Source organism: Equus przewalskii, chromosome 6, assembly GCF_037783145.1.
Source record: "Equus przewalskii isolate Varuska chromosome 6, EquPr2, whole genome shotgun sequence".
NCBI classification, from domain to species: domain Eukaryota; kingdom Metazoa; phylum Chordata; class Mammalia; order Perissodactyla; family Equidae; genus Equus; species Equus przewalskii.
This window is the reverse complement of record NC_091836.1, coordinates 61,433,696-61,449,324: the sequence shown is the minus strand read 5'-3', so window position 1 is coordinate 61,449,324 and position 15,629 is coordinate 61,433,696. Positions and strand designations below refer to the sequence as shown.

General features: G+C 35.5%; 1 protein-coding gene across 47 annotated transcripts in view; it reads right to left on the bottom strand.

The window, feature by feature from the left end:
* The window catches only part of DLG2 (discs large MAGUK scaffold protein 2), a 1,822,408-nt gene that overhangs the window by 497,422 nt on the left and 1,309,357 nt on the right, over positions 1-15,629 (bottom strand). For all 47 annotated transcript variants that reach the window (XR_011541520.1, XR_011541519.1, XM_070625668.1 and 44 more), the window contains one exon: positions 15,278-15,447. Coding sequence is in view for 45 of the 47 variants with exons in the window: in XM_070625668.1 (XP_070481769.1) it covers positions 15,278-15,447 (170 nt within the window). In the remaining 2 variants the exon portion in view is untranslated. The remainder of the gene's footprint in view (positions 1-15,277; positions 15,448-15,629) is intronic.

The window sequence follows — 15,629 nt, the reverse complement described above, 5'->3', positions numbered from 1 at the left end:
GACATCTCTCTTCTTAAAAAAAGAATCACACACTGCTTCAATTCACCAGAAAATCATAGTGCAAACACCTGGGAAAGAATAGCCTATCAAAGAAAAAAGCAGTCGAAGTTTCTGAAGGTGAGATCCATCAAAAAAAAAGTATAGTTTCCTTTTATGAGAGAAGAGAATGTTCGACAGAGAAAGCAATAGTTTTGATCTGTTTTGGTTCAAGTGAGACTGTTCCAACTGCTTATATAGCATACCGATTTAAATGTGAAAAACTATAGTTCAAGACAGTTCTGATTAAAGGACTGTACTTTTGAAAGTTCAGATAATTGTATCATAGACACTGAAGAAGAGAGGAATGTCTTACTCATTTCTATATTCCCTGGCCCATGTGAGAGATATTCAACTAGATGTTTGTTGAATGAACTGAGCCAAATTCACTCAGCATTCTCTTCCTAATCAAACACCTTTCAAGGTAAATATCAAGTGGAATTTCTTTGTGCATTTTTAACAGTTAGTTTTACAAATGTTATTACTATTTTTAATGTCTTAATTTCATTGTACATAGTGATTTTTACTTTTTATAACCAGAAAATAAATGAGCACCTTTTTAAAAAAAAAAAAATGAACCGTCAATTCAATTTTCCTGGCATTAATATTGCCAACCCTATTTTCCTTTGTGTATCTTTGTTCACCCTTCCATTTCTAAACTTTATGTGTTTTCCTTAAAAGTTACTTTTTATTTCAAAATATGTAATATATGTACATGATAGAAACTCCAAAAGGTACAAAGAGTAGATAGTAAAAAAGGAAGTTTTCCTTCCACACAGTTTCTCTTTCTGGGACAACCACTTTTACCAGTTATATCTATTTTTCTAGACATATTCTATGTATATACAAGCATATTGTTTATATTCATTTCTGTTTTACACAAATGATAAAATACTATGTATACTGCCTGCACCATATATGTGGTTTACCAACATACATGGGGTTTTGTTCCATATCAGTACATACAGAGCTCCTCAGTTTTTTTTTTTTTTTTTTTTTATAGCTGTGTGGCATATTATATGGATGTATCGAAATTTTTGTAGCCATTCTTCTTTTGCCATTTAGGTTGTTTGCCATGTCTCTCTCTCTTTTTTTTTTTTTGATACTAGAGACATTGTTGCAATTAACTTTGTTTCACACATACGCAAGTTAATTTACAGGATGAATTCCTAGAAGTAGAATCACTATACCAAATGGTTTGAGCATTTAAAAAGTTAGAGGTATTTTCACATTGCTTCCAAGATGATGGAGGAATTTACACTCCACCAGCAATATACGAGAGACCCTCTTTCATGACACTTGCCAACACAGTGCATTGTCACAGTGTTTGTATGTGGACAGTTTGACAGGTGATAACTGATATCTCATACTTTTAATTTGCAATTCTTTCATTATGAGCAAGGTTGAGCATCAGACAAAAGTATGATAGATTTTTTGGTAACATCTTCTCCACTCTATGGGTTCCCTTTTCACTTTCTTTTAATGAACAAGTCCATTTTTTTTTAATAGAAGGAGTTTTCCAAATATGACTTATAAAACAATCCATCTTTTCCCCCTTATTAAAAATGCCACCTGTATCATATACTAAATTTCTTTCTGTGTCTTGTCTGTTTTTGGATTTTGTAGTCTTTTGCTTTCATATTTCTTTTCACTTTTTAATTCTTACATCTTTATAATATGTTTTAATATCTGGTAGGCCTAGATCTATCTTATTATTATTCTTTCTCTGAATTTTCTTGGCTATTCTTGCTTATTAATTTTTCCATATGACTTTTAGAATGCATTTTTTTGGTTTAAACATATTTTCATTAGTATTTATGCTTCAAATTTTTAGTGTAAAATTGAAAATTGATTTTATCTGTTTGGTGAGGAAGACTGAACCTGAGCTAACATCTGTTGTCAATCTTTTTCTTTTTGCTTGAGGAAGATTGTCCTTGAGCTAACATCTGTGCCAATCTTCCTCTGTTTTGTATGTGGGGCGCCTCCGTAGCATGGCTTGAGGAGTGGTGTGTAGGTCCATGTCCAGGATCTAGGCCCACAAATCCCGGGCAGCCGAAGTGGAGCCAGCAAACTTAACTGCTAGGCCACCGGACCAGTCCAAAAATTAACATTTTTTGATGTTGCAACTTTCTTACCAATGTCACAAAATGGTGTTCCCATCTTATATATCCCTTAGTAGCATTTCATGTAAATCTCACATGTTTATCAAAAAGTTTATTCTTAAGTGTTTATCATTTTTGTTGCTATTGTAAATTATATATTTGCACCCATTACGTCTTTTAATTGGTTACTGTGTTTATATACATGCAGATATTTTTATGCTATTGATTTCTGTATATTAATTTTATACCCAGCTACCTTACTGAATTATTTTATCATTTGAAATAATTTTTGGATGACTTCTTTTGGATTATCATATAAAAAGATACTTTTTCAATTCATAATTGGACTCATGTTTGGAATAATGTAGATAACAGCTGTGATAAAGGACAAATTTTAGGAAAGCTTGCATGGCTGACGAAATATCTTTTGAGCCCTTGGCTGGGTCTAGACACCTTGGGTCACTATCTCTTTTTCTCAAAACTCTGTAGTTCCTGTTTAGTATAGCTTTAAAATATTCTTCTCTTCCTTTATTTTTCTAAGTCTGTGCTTACCATGATTATCTTAAACTTTGCTCTTTGCCACAATTTTGGTGACATCTATTTTTTTCTTACTGTTTATAATATGTTTAGAAGTTTTGTAAAGATGTTTTTTCGGTCCTTTATTGGATTCAACAGGTCTGCAATTTTTCCTTGCAGCTCAGTCTATAGTTTTAGCATTTTGTTTTTCAGCACTTGTTTTACTAAATTTATTTTCTTAAGTTGTTCTGTAGCATAAATCATGAGTAATTTCTTTCTGTTCTTTGAATTATAAGTTGAGCTACTTGTCTTTTTTCATTCTTTATTCCTTTTATTTGCAAATTTTAAGGACAAAGATCACTTAGGGTTAACAGCATGTAATCTGGAGCCAGACATTTGTATCTGGCTCTGTCACCATTTGTGTTATTTCAAGCAAGTTACTGAACCTCCATATCCGCATAGGTAACAAAAGTACTTCATGGGGAGTCTTACCAGGACTAAAAGAGATATACATAAAAAACACTTAGAACAGTGCCTAACACACAGTGAGTGTTTAATAAATTAGATCACAATGATGGTGCTTCTTTTTGGTTTTGACTGTGGTGTGTTTACAGAATTATTAAATTTTTTTCATCATGTTCACGCTTCGACAGCTCCATCAGACACTCTCTTTGTTCTGATATAGTATATGTGACTAGTTTACCCTTTTCTATTGTACCCATAACCATTTTGTTTTTCCCTCTGAGTTACAGCCAGGGGTCTGGATACTTCATGTTCTAATCATTTTCTGTGTCTGAGCCAGCAGCTGGAGAAGGAGGTGGGGAGAGCTCAGTAGAGGCTATGGTCAAGTGTGCCATTTTTCTTAGAACATCCAAATTCTGCTGTCTTTTGAGATTCTTTTCAAATGTCCTATACCAAGGTGCATCTAGTTGGGTAATTTCTCTAATTCAGGGTGTGGCTATAGAACCTTAACTGCCATCAGAGAATATCCGTTACTGCCCACTTTCCCCGCTTTAGGTTCTCCCAGCAGCAAGTTTCAACTACTCTTTGAAAAAGATAAGGTTACCAGCTCAGTGTACTCTCTTCCAGATTTGGTGGTATCAGTGAGAAGTCTCAGGATTTTGTCCATCACCAACATAGTTTCAGGAGGAGAATGGGAGTGGGGAAGCACCTGAGTCTTTCTAAACCTCTCTGCCACTGTTTCTTTCCCTTGTTAGTTTTCTAAGTGTATTGCATTAAGTTGTGCTTCGTTCCTTTTTTTATCACTGGTAGCAAACACTTGTATTTGTTGTTGTTGTTACTACTGATTTTCCTTATGTTTTGTTCATTTTGTGAGTTATTGGAGGAGAGAATTTCTGTGAGCAGATAAAATTAATCTGCTCTCATAACCTGGAAACCCGTTCTTTACATACATTCTGCTTTGTATACACTACTTTGTATATATACTTTGTATATACTACCAAGGGCAAAGAAAATTTTGCCAGTAGGCAGTATTTTTATCTTTACCTTTCTATTATTTTTATACCCAGTCTTTCCTTACATCTGTGGCATTCATTTTCATATCTATATGTGCTGGACAACATGTGCTTCTGCCAAATTCCTTCCTGTTTCTAAGAATTCCATCTATATATGTATCTACCTTCATGTCACCTGCAATTAACACAATGAGGAAAGGGTGGCTAATATGAGGAATGGTTGAATTACTATTAATATGATATCAATAGCTATGGATGCTAAGTACAGTCCAACAACATTATATTTAATAGAGATGAATATAAATTTATATTAAAAATCAATTATTCTAAAATAAAAGGGAATATATCTGATAGCCAGTAGTTCATATGAAGTATTTAACTGGTTTTAATCTTGACATGAACCAACAGAAAGAGTCTTAGAAACAAAGCTAACACAATTTTATATTATATTAAATAAGCAGAGTATGAAGCTCATATACAGAACTCTATTCACCATGGCCTGTACCTATAGGCATACCAAGGGATCTCTATATACAGTTCTGTGTATTGTCATTTAGATGATATGTTGCCAAACTTGAGAAAATTCATAGGATGAAAGCAGTAAAATAAAGGGTCTGAAAATCAAGATGTATCAAAATGGTTATAAAACGGAGGCTCCTTAGTCTAAAGGAGAGAGATCTAAGAGGAGACTTGACAGTGACCTACAAATGTATGAAGGGCTCTCCTAGGAAGAGTTGCTCATCACAGCTGGAGGGATCAGAAATAAGATTAATGGACAATTTCAAAGGAATTCCAGCTCAGCTCAATTATAAGGGAAAAAAATCCAATGACTGGGACAGTGTCCCACGTGAACAGCTATCACCAGTATTGGAAAGCTTTTTCTTCCCAGAGCATTAAAGCAGAAGTTGAAGTCTTGGTCAAGTCTTCCTTGCTAAAGCCTATGTATATATTTATCTGGTGACATTGTAATTACCTAGGTATATATACATTTCACACACTATACTGGGACCACTATCTCCCTTGAGGGTACACCAGGTCTCTATCTCCAACTTTTAGTTATGTACTCAAAAGGTGTTCAATTAATGTTTTGCTAAATATATGAGCGAACGTGTGTATTTTGAGAGATTAAATATTTGACACCTAAGAATTCTTGCATATCAAAATTATTATGATTTTTAAAAACTGGTATCCCATTCAGTTTATTCAAATGAATGGATCTATGAAAGCTAAATTTTCTCATATGACTCAACTACTCATAAATATTCAGTGAATATTTTTAGGTTCCCGGGAAGCAACTATTGAATTCTTTCTTCCTAAGACTAATGGCCTATACTGAACAAATTATATATGCCTTCTTCATTCACGACTACTAGGTATTGACTGGCCTAGAAGAATGTGCCTAGTTTGTTTCCTTTGTTATTTTTACTTTTCCTTCTTCCTAACTGTTCTCTTTTTAAGCCTCAACTGATAATTTTCAACCTTTCCTCATACCATCTTTATTGTGCAAATTTCCAACTTCCAGTGGACTTTTGGTTGGATCTCTTAACAGGCTAACTCATAGCATATTCCATGTTTAAAAATCCTTAAGTTGGCTTTCTTTATGGATATTAAAAACAGAGATTTAATTTTATTTTTCTGTAAGAGATAAAGTGTCCAAGGTATCTATCTGCAACTGAATTATGCTTGGAGACAAAGGCCAGATAGTACAAGGCTTTTGACAGACAGCTAATGGCATTCGGAGTCCCAATCCATGATTAAAAAATACTGCAATCTTTAATTTTATTGGATCTCAATGTTCCATAGACAGAGAAGAATTTAATGCACTTTGTTTGATGAGTTGGGGAACCAAGATGGATTTAGGTTGGGGACCATGAGGAATTTAGTGTGAAGCCAGTGCCAGCCAGAAGACGAGGACTGTGTTATTTCAGTCTAGATGAATGCCATGTTCTAAGAAGGTACTTGGGAGAAAAGCCAAAATTTCTTTCTTTATTGTTGTTCCTTTGATTTAGAACTTAGAACTGCCTGGCTTAATGAATGTTTTTGAAATAAAATATTTATTGAGTGAATGGATAATTATTTTCTGTACATATTTGCTTCTTAAAAAAGTAAACAAGGAAGAATACTTTAAATTTATTGGGCACTGAGTTGTACCAAGTATCTCATTAAATCCTCACAATAACCAAGGCAGCCCCTTAATAAGCCCATTTGACAGTCAAGTACAACAAGGGACGGTCCAAACCCTAAAGTCTTTTCATGAATTGCTTTGCTGCTGATCATAAATTGGAAAGATTTATAGTCATAGTATTTACTATGACAAAACATTTCCTTTTAAAACTTTTAAAGATGCCATGTAGATAAATATTTACCTCAGCAAATATGCATAGCTAGGTAAACAGTGCTATGTGAATTATAAAATTTTTGATTGGCAAAAAATCAAAACTACATCTAACGCAATGCATTTTTTAATTCTGAAATTATCATTGCAAAAATAATTTTGACTTTAAAGATTTGTTCAAGGAGTCATTGATCATGAATTCTGTTAAAAATTATGAGCTAGCTTTAAACAGCAAAGAAGTAAACTAGGAAAAGAAACAATGGCCACACATTCACCTCAAAGGGAAAATGAGAGGAGTGGCATCATTCTTTAATTTCCAAAAGGATTTAGCAAATGTAATCAATTGTTTTACTCTCCTGTAATATTATAATATACAAAACAGTGGGGATTATAATGACAATATTTGTAGTTTGTTTTTTCATTAATAAATCATTTGCTACAAGGTCTCATGAGAGAGCTTTTTTACAGATATCATTATGAAGACTTGACCAAATATTAGCTTAGAGAAAGAGCCTCCCAATCCACAAGCACATATCTTTCCTCCAGAAACAGTCAGGAACTAACCATGTACATATTGAAGAAATCCTACAGAAAGTGCTGAGGAACAAGGAAAACTCATCAAATGTGTTGTCCTTTGTCCAATTTAAAAAAGGATTTGTTCTTTGGGGGGACAGAGAGTTATGATTTAGCCACAATTTATTTCCAGGAAGACTATTTCCCTGGCTTAACACAAATAGATGTTTTCTTTTTGACCCTAAATATTATATTTCAATAAAAGGTTGAACTACACAATCACTCAAGCAAATCCCCCTCTGTAGTCAAGGGAGTAATTTTGGTAATTCAAAAGGACTGAAAAAAATTTTAGCACTAAAAGGAAAATATAGTGTTTTGAGACCTCATACCAAACAGCTGAATTTGCTATTTGTGCTTATTAAGAGTCAAACCATTATTCAGCATGGCCTTTTACCACCAACAGGTTTACCGACCACTTAGAACTCAGAGCCTGGGACATGGGCCTGAATAAAGAGGAAACTGTGCCTTGCATTCAGAGACACATTTGCACATGCATTGACAAATAAATACATGTTATAATTTACCCTATGGCATGCAAGGGGGGAATGTAGTAGTATGGTGTCCCTTGATGCAGTAAATGGTTGGACGCCAGTAATCAAAACACTTGCATAATCTTTGTGTTCAGTTTTTTCCCAGCAGTCTGGTGAACTGCTTCGGTATAAACAACTGAATTCTGGACAACTGAAACTTTTGCTAACCTAAACTTTCCGAAGTTGTCATGGTCAGTTGATAGTAGTCCCACTTGTTAGAGAACACCGTCAGTAAAGCTATTCATGGACAGGGGATAAAAAGAATTTCAGTGCAGACAATCTCTCACGGACATTTTAATGAAAACCTTAGTTCATTCAAATGTTCATTGAGTATTTATAATGTGCTCAATACCTGCAGGTCTAAGCCTATACACCAAAAATCAAGCTGTAGGATAGTCAATTTACCAAATGACCAGCTCTGAAAACTGTCACATGAGGTCCTCACATCAACTCTGAGAAAGTTCACTCTGGCCATATTAGTGTCAGAAAGAGAAAAGACAAGAGCAGATGGAGGAACAAGGACAGATTAGAGAAATGCGTTGAGTAGGCAGATATAGACAAGCTGTAAAGCTCATTCAAGTTGGATATTTGAGAAATTCTCTGTCTGTAATATCAAATGCATGCCAAGTTGTTATTTAACCAAGCTGGACAGTAAATCTGTCATGTAGACTATTAACAAAAAGTAAAATAAAAATCTGCAATAATTTGGAAATTGGTTTTTGATTAATTGGTCTATTAAGCAAAGTGCTAGATGCTTCAAATCCTGTTTTGTCCCAATCTCTTGAACAGATGGTTTCTGTAAGGTGTGTAAAAAAGGGGCCAACACAAGAGTTTCCCTCATAAAGAACTCCTCTCAGCAGTAAAATCACTCAGCTTCCATCTTGGCCGTTCCTTTTCCCCTTGGCATATGGCAACGATGGTCATGTTCTGTCTCAGACTCTCCTCCATCTCCTCACCCCAATTCCTCCCATCTACCTCCCAGAGTTTGCTCACAGCCTAAGCCTAGGACCTGTACTTCCCTCTTAGATGTTCACTAAATGTTTCAAATTTAGCACAGGCCAGGGTAGAGAACATAAACTCAGTATCTTAACTGTTAGAAAAAAGCAGCTTGTTTATCATCTTAATTTGGGTTCTTGATAGCTATCTTTCTATACTCTATGGGTTGCTTGGATGGCCTGGCAACAAAAGAACGGACAGAAGAGAAAGGAATAAAGCATTTTAGAAATTCTTAGAAGTGAAAGCTTGCTTCTGATGGGATCAATTAGTGATAGCTTTGTGGAGGAGGTAGAATTGAACTGGTTCGGCTCTTGGGAGATGGATATGATATCCACAGGCAGTGGTCACAGCAGTAAGGAAAGGCAAAGGTGGGAATGGGATGAGAAAAGGCCTAGATCTTTTCTCTCCTATTAGGAGAGTATGGCACGTGTTTCAGAAACTGTACGTAATCCAGCTCACCTGGATCAGGAGATGCATGAATGAGAGAAGAGAGAAGGCTGGAACTGCATTTTGTCGCTGGAGGAGAGGGAGATCAGAGAGCCTGTGAAATGCTATGGTAAAACATTTAGATTTTTATCCAGTGGCAACGAAGACTTTTGAGCAGGTGAGAACAGTTAATAGAGCTGTGATTTTTGGAAGACTGAACTAGGAAAGGGGTATAGGTACAGAAGGGAGGGACTGACAATGGAGTCTATTACAGCAGATCAGACAAGATAAAACGAAGATACGAACACCATAACAATGGCAGTGGAGATTTTAAAGAGAAGACTAGCTAGGTTGGAGGTGGCTTCCAAAGGACATGATGCTTGATTTAATAAAGGCAGCAAAGAAGAGAGAAGAATCAAAAGAAAAGGACTTCGAGCTTTTCAATGTGAGTAGTAGAGCAATCTTTAACATAAATGGAGAGATCAGAAGAAGGGGCAGATTGCACTGTGAAGGAGCAGGTGGAGGAAGCTGGCTCTAAGGAGACATCCTCAGGTCAATTCTCAACTTGCTCAGAGGTATTTCTACACATGGATTCTACTGAAACATATGCCCAAATTAGGAAAACTAAGGAAAAATATAAACATATATGTACATTTTCATAAAACATAGATTCATATGCCACAACATAACTCAGACCTGTTAGAAATAAGTACGTACAGAGATAGAGAGAACAACACAGCTGCATATATGATATAGGTGCACATACACGTGCTAACCAATACATTTTTATATGTATGTTAATATGTATGCAGAAATATGAGTTAATGCACAAAAACATATATTGACTCCATCTGAAGTTGCTGAACATTAAAAACTTTTAATTAACTTTCAGTTCATTAATTCAATGAATATTAATACTTGCTAAAGGACAAGATTGTGTAAAATGTTATGGGAGGTGCTTTTAATGCACCGGAATGAGTAGGTGCTTTGCTGCTTTTCTTTATTCAACTTTTAGCCAATTACAATAACAAAAAGAGTAAAAACATGTATTGAGAATTTATAATTATTTTCCTGAAAATAGCCTTATGAATTAGATACTCAAATTATATCTATTTTGCAGATGAGGAAGATGAGGCACAAAGAGGTTAGGACACTTGCTCTAGGTCCCATAGTTACTTAAAGATGTCCAGGAACTTCACCACTACAAATGTCACTTCTCTAATGATTGAATTATGTGCATTATAAATTGCCATGAGTCTAGTGATTTTTACAGTCAGTGTACTTTATAGTTAATTTTACATCTTGGACAAAGCTGAGAGCTACAATCTTCACTGCATTTTCAGTTCGCATTGTTACAGAGCTCTATAACTGCAAATCTATCTATCTATGAAGACATTGAAACAGAGGATGTTTTAAACCATTTTAAAAAATAACAGAGGAGAACTGCTGAATTTTTTTGCTAGATAGACTTTACCATTCTTTCAGTGTTTATTAAAAAATAAGGTGACTAAAATAAAGCCACAAGCAAGTCTACCTTTGGGTACTAATAGAGCTATGGCCTGAACGTTTCAGTGTCAGAACTTGCCTTAAACTAGCAATATTATCCTTGAGCAACATAACATCTCAAAAAGAGCCACCTCATTTCTCATACAGGTTTAGGCTTCTTTGGCTTAGGCCACAGAAATGAATAGTCTGCACACATTTAATTATGTAGCTCCTTAGAAATTATGACTTAGAGTGTTCTTGGGAAAGTCACTAGAACAAGTTTTATTGTAAATCTGTTTCCTGGGAAACCACATGTGCACTTCGGATTTTTCCCACGAATATTTTTGGTGGCCAGGCAAGTCTAAATGGATTTGCCTAATCACTACTTCCTATACATGATTACCCATATTTTTCTCAACTGACTGCCCACACACAGATACCCCAGCTGCATGCAATGACCAAATCTGTAACTGTGAGGTCAGGGAAATTTTCATATATTGTTAAGAAAAGACATTCTAATTCAGTAGTGCATATTACCTAAATATTCATTACTGAAATACATGGTCATAAATCACCAGTTAGATGATTCTAGTTAAATATTGGGAAGATTAGCACTGCTATAAATAGAGAATCACATACATCAAAGGTCATCTCAGAATTAGTAATTTGAAAATAGATGGAATAAACATAATGGTAGAGAATTGGAAAACTAAATTTACTTCTACCACAAATTATTTTTTTCAAGGAGTCCCTTAACAAGAAGGAATAACACTGTTTATCTTGTATCTCATGTAAAAACAAATAAAATCAAAAACAATCCCCAAACAAAACCAGTCTGGGCATTAATAATGTCCATAAAACAGACATACTAAATGCTTATAACTGTTCAAAATAGCTCAAGTAGCCATAGTCATGATTTTTATATCAAAGATTATTGATGAAAAGTGATATAACTGTTCAAAATAGCTCAAGTAGCCATAGTCATGATTTTTATATCAAAGATTATTGATGAAAAGTGAGAACATCAATTATTCTGGTATTTCCCCAACTCCAGAAATTTGATGAAATATTAAGAAAATTCAGAATATTGATTTGACGTGGTTTTCAGACAGATGTTTTCCAGTTCTATCTCCTTGGGTTTTCCTTTTCAGATGCATCACAGGCTTCCCAAGATGTCCAAAAGTGAATTCCTAATCTTCTCCCCACAAGGTTTCCTCCTTAGTCTTCCCCATCTCACAAATGGCACCACAATCCATTGAATTGCTCAATTAGAAAATGGAGCCTCATCCTTGGACATATCCCACAACTAGATTAGCAGTAAGTGGCATCAGTTATATCTCCAACATATTGCTTGAATCCATCCACCTTTCTCTACGTTCTCCAAGTGACCCCTAACTGGTCTCGGCTCTCACTCTTGCCCCCTTCAATGCCTTTTCCTCACAGTAGCCAAATGATCTTCTGAAACAACAGCTTTGATCGTGTTGCTCCCATACTGAAAATTTTGTAATAACTTTCCATTGCACTTGAAATAAAATAACAAATATTTAAATATGGTCAACAAAGCTGTTCAAGATCTGGACCCTGCTTACCTTGACAATATCATTTCATGTCATTCATTATTCTATCATTAAACTCCAGCCACAACTACCTTCCTAGAAGGTATCAAAATTTTTTCCTATGTTAGGGCCTTCATACACACATGCTTTTACTTTGTCTGGGTGCTCTCCTCCACTCTTTATCTGGCTAACTTCCATTTTTATTTATCAAGTTTACCTTAAGTGGAATTTCCTCAGAGAAGTCTCCTTTGACGCATTATTTAATTGGTACCTCCTTACAACCTTTCATGTTCATGTATAACATTTTTCCCAACTTATACTTTGGTGTTTTCTACATCAGACTATAATCTCCTTGAGCAAGAACTCTATTTTCTTTGTGAAGCCTCATTGCCTAGCTCTATGCCAAGCACATAACAAACAACAAATACTTGTTGAATCATTGAAAGACTAAATTAACGAACACATCCAATTCTCTGCATTATACATACATAATCGAGGCTAGTTAGCACAGCTGGCTAGAGTGTTGATGCAAGTATAGAGGGCACCCATATGCTCAGTGAAGGGCAGATAAGGACCTGTGGGCACATGTTAATTTTAAATTCTCTGGAGCCTTTTGGTTCTTTTGGTTAAGATGAATTATATCTCCTTTTTGCCCGATTGGAATCATGGCTCAAGTTCCATCACAGAGCTGATTTCTTTCTGCCTTGCATTAAAGTTAGTTGAATTTATGTCTCCATCTCCCATTAGAACTACCTGATTCTCCCTTCAGAATCACATCTGATTCATCATCATCATCCCCAGTGCATAAGAATTTTCATGGAATGAGTTAAACGTTGGTAGAAATTTCTTTTTAATATATCACCGTTCAAAAATCAAGAACTATAAGGTGCCAAGTGAAGTTAAGATGGCAAGGTATCATCAGGTGTAGTGTAGAATCCAATTTAATTATTCAATTTACTCTGATTCAGCACTTCCTGTGTTCAAGGCAATGGGAGGCATTGGCAATTTAAACAGTGACTAAAACAGTTTCTTTCCTTATAAATCAATAAGCTTTATATAGAGAAACAAATCCCCCTCAGTGACCTTTGTATGGTGACAGTACAAAAAATATGACGGACAACATAATCCCAAGAGGACCCACAGGCCCACACCCCTCTACAGGGATTTGGCAGGAGCCTGCTTTCAGGGATGTAAAGTTAGTTCTAACCATTTCCTGGTTCTCCTTGTCTCAGCAGACCATGCCCATCACCCATATACTGTGTCCTTTCATTGGGTTATTGCCTGGGTGTTCCTGGTGGATTAATGCTCACCTGTGTCCACTTCCCTCTCTCTCTATGTCCCAGGGCAGTTCCTGCCCCACTCCCAGCTCAAAGGAGAAAACAACATAGAAGTAAACCAGCCAGAGGGAGCCCTAATACCAAAGATAAAGATCCAAAAAATATGTTCCGGATAAAATCAAGGAGTTCTGGTTATCGATCCCCTAGAACCTTTAAGTGCTGTGCTGAGCAGCTGGAGGTCGTGGAGTGACTCAGCTCGCAGGAGGCCTGCTAATGGGTGGTACTACTTTGCTGGGCACTTAAAACCAGTATTCGCCTTAGGGCTGTGTTGAATAATTGCTGTTGATTGAATTGTAGAAGTATCTACGCGTTATTTATATATAGTATATCTTTTTAATAGAAAGTGTGATGCTCATTTTGTTTAGCTTTAAAACACCCTGAAATACGATTTTAGTAAACATGTAGGGTAGAAAGTCTTTTCTACAGACAATGTGGTATGGAAATGCTTTACTTCTTTTCTTTTTTTTTTTCCAGATTAAATTCTGTGATTTTACTGCTTTGAATTTAGCCCAGGAGGGATCTTCAAGCAAATTTTCAATACATTTCCAAACAATTGTAGCAAAGACTGAAACTATATGTAACAAAAAATACTACAAATGATGTGTAGATATAGCTAATATTCGTTGGACAGTCAATTTGTGTCAGCCACTACTCTAAACACTTTATGTGAATTGACTCATTTAATCCTAACAATTTCTAGGGGCAAGTACTATTATTAGCTGCATTTTGTAGATGAGAAAATTAAGGCTCAGAGAGGTTAAGCAATTTGCCCAAGCTCAAACGGCCAGTGAGCTGCAGAGCTAGAGTTCCAACCGAGGTACTTGTGTTCTGGAGGCTGCATTCTTAACCAGCAAGCTCTACTGCTCACCATGTGCCAGATTGTAGTTAAATGTTTAATTCTCATAAACCCTAAAGGATAGATGCTACTACTATGGTGCCCATTTAATAAGAGAAGATTGGTCCAGTCAACGTCATCCTGTTAATAAGTGGCTGAACCAGGTTTTTAAACTCAGTCCTGTCTGACTCTTGGCTCTGAGATTTTAAATACTACCTACTACTGCCTTCCAGAGAGGTGCTTATTTTGTTTGATCCCATATAACAGTAGAGATTAAATAGATTTTGAGGGAAAGAGAAATGATTTACTAAAAGAATACAGTAACTATCCAGTCATCATCTTCTATAATATTTAATATACTGTTAAGGCAACTATTAGATTTTTCTAAAAAAATTGAAATACTGTTAAGCTAATATTAAAGGTCACCATTCTGAAGAGCAGAGCTCAAAGGATTATTCTTAAAAATTAGTATAATGAGTCATCTCACTGTTTATGTGACTCCCCGGGGTAACTGTAGTTACCTCAAGAGATTTGTGAACATTTCAAGAAAATAAATTTTAACTTATTTTGACTATTGCAAGTATAAGATGCTATGTAGTACTTATTGGGCACAACACATAAGAGTATTACAAAATCAAAACAAATCACAATAGTGTTATAAAAAATATGACCCTTGTTATTTTAGGACAGACTAATTATTATTCTTCATATTACTATTTTACCAAATGAGAGGGATTACTATTTATATCTGAAAAATTAGAAAGTATTAATATGCCAGGCACATCATGATGATTCAGTAAGATTAAAAATTTATAGAAAAATATAAAGGGTGGTTATTATTGTTTATAAGGATATTCCTACATAAATCTATCCTTTCCTTATCTGAGTTCATATTTTGAGTATTGATTTCCTTGACCTTCTGTAAAAACCACTGTTGCAGGATTTCAAATCTCTTGGTAAGCACTGAAAGTCAGAAGATAAAAGAAGAGAGTATATCATTGGTGGTTACAGCATAAATTGCCGCCAAACGATTTTTCATTGGTGTCTGATTGTGAGCCATTTGTGTTTGTATTACCTTTAGGCCCTTTGAACAGTTTGATTTCCACAACAGTCTCCAAAATGGGTCGTCTTCTGCGGACGTACAGCCGAACGATAGACCCCGCTTCTTTGAGGGCCTCCACTGCTTTACTGTGGGAAACCTCTGACACGTCGACCTCGTTCACCCGCAAGATACAATCGTTGACCCTGAAAGACAGGAAAAGACGTAAAGGTCAGGAGTGGCTGGGAGGGTTTCTTAAAGAATATTATTATAATGATCTGACCTTAAGATATGGAGAAGCAAAGAGGATAAGCAATTTAAAAATGTTGACATTTGGAAGGAACACTTCAAATGAAGCAAATCAAGAAAACCTTAAACTCCTCAGCCT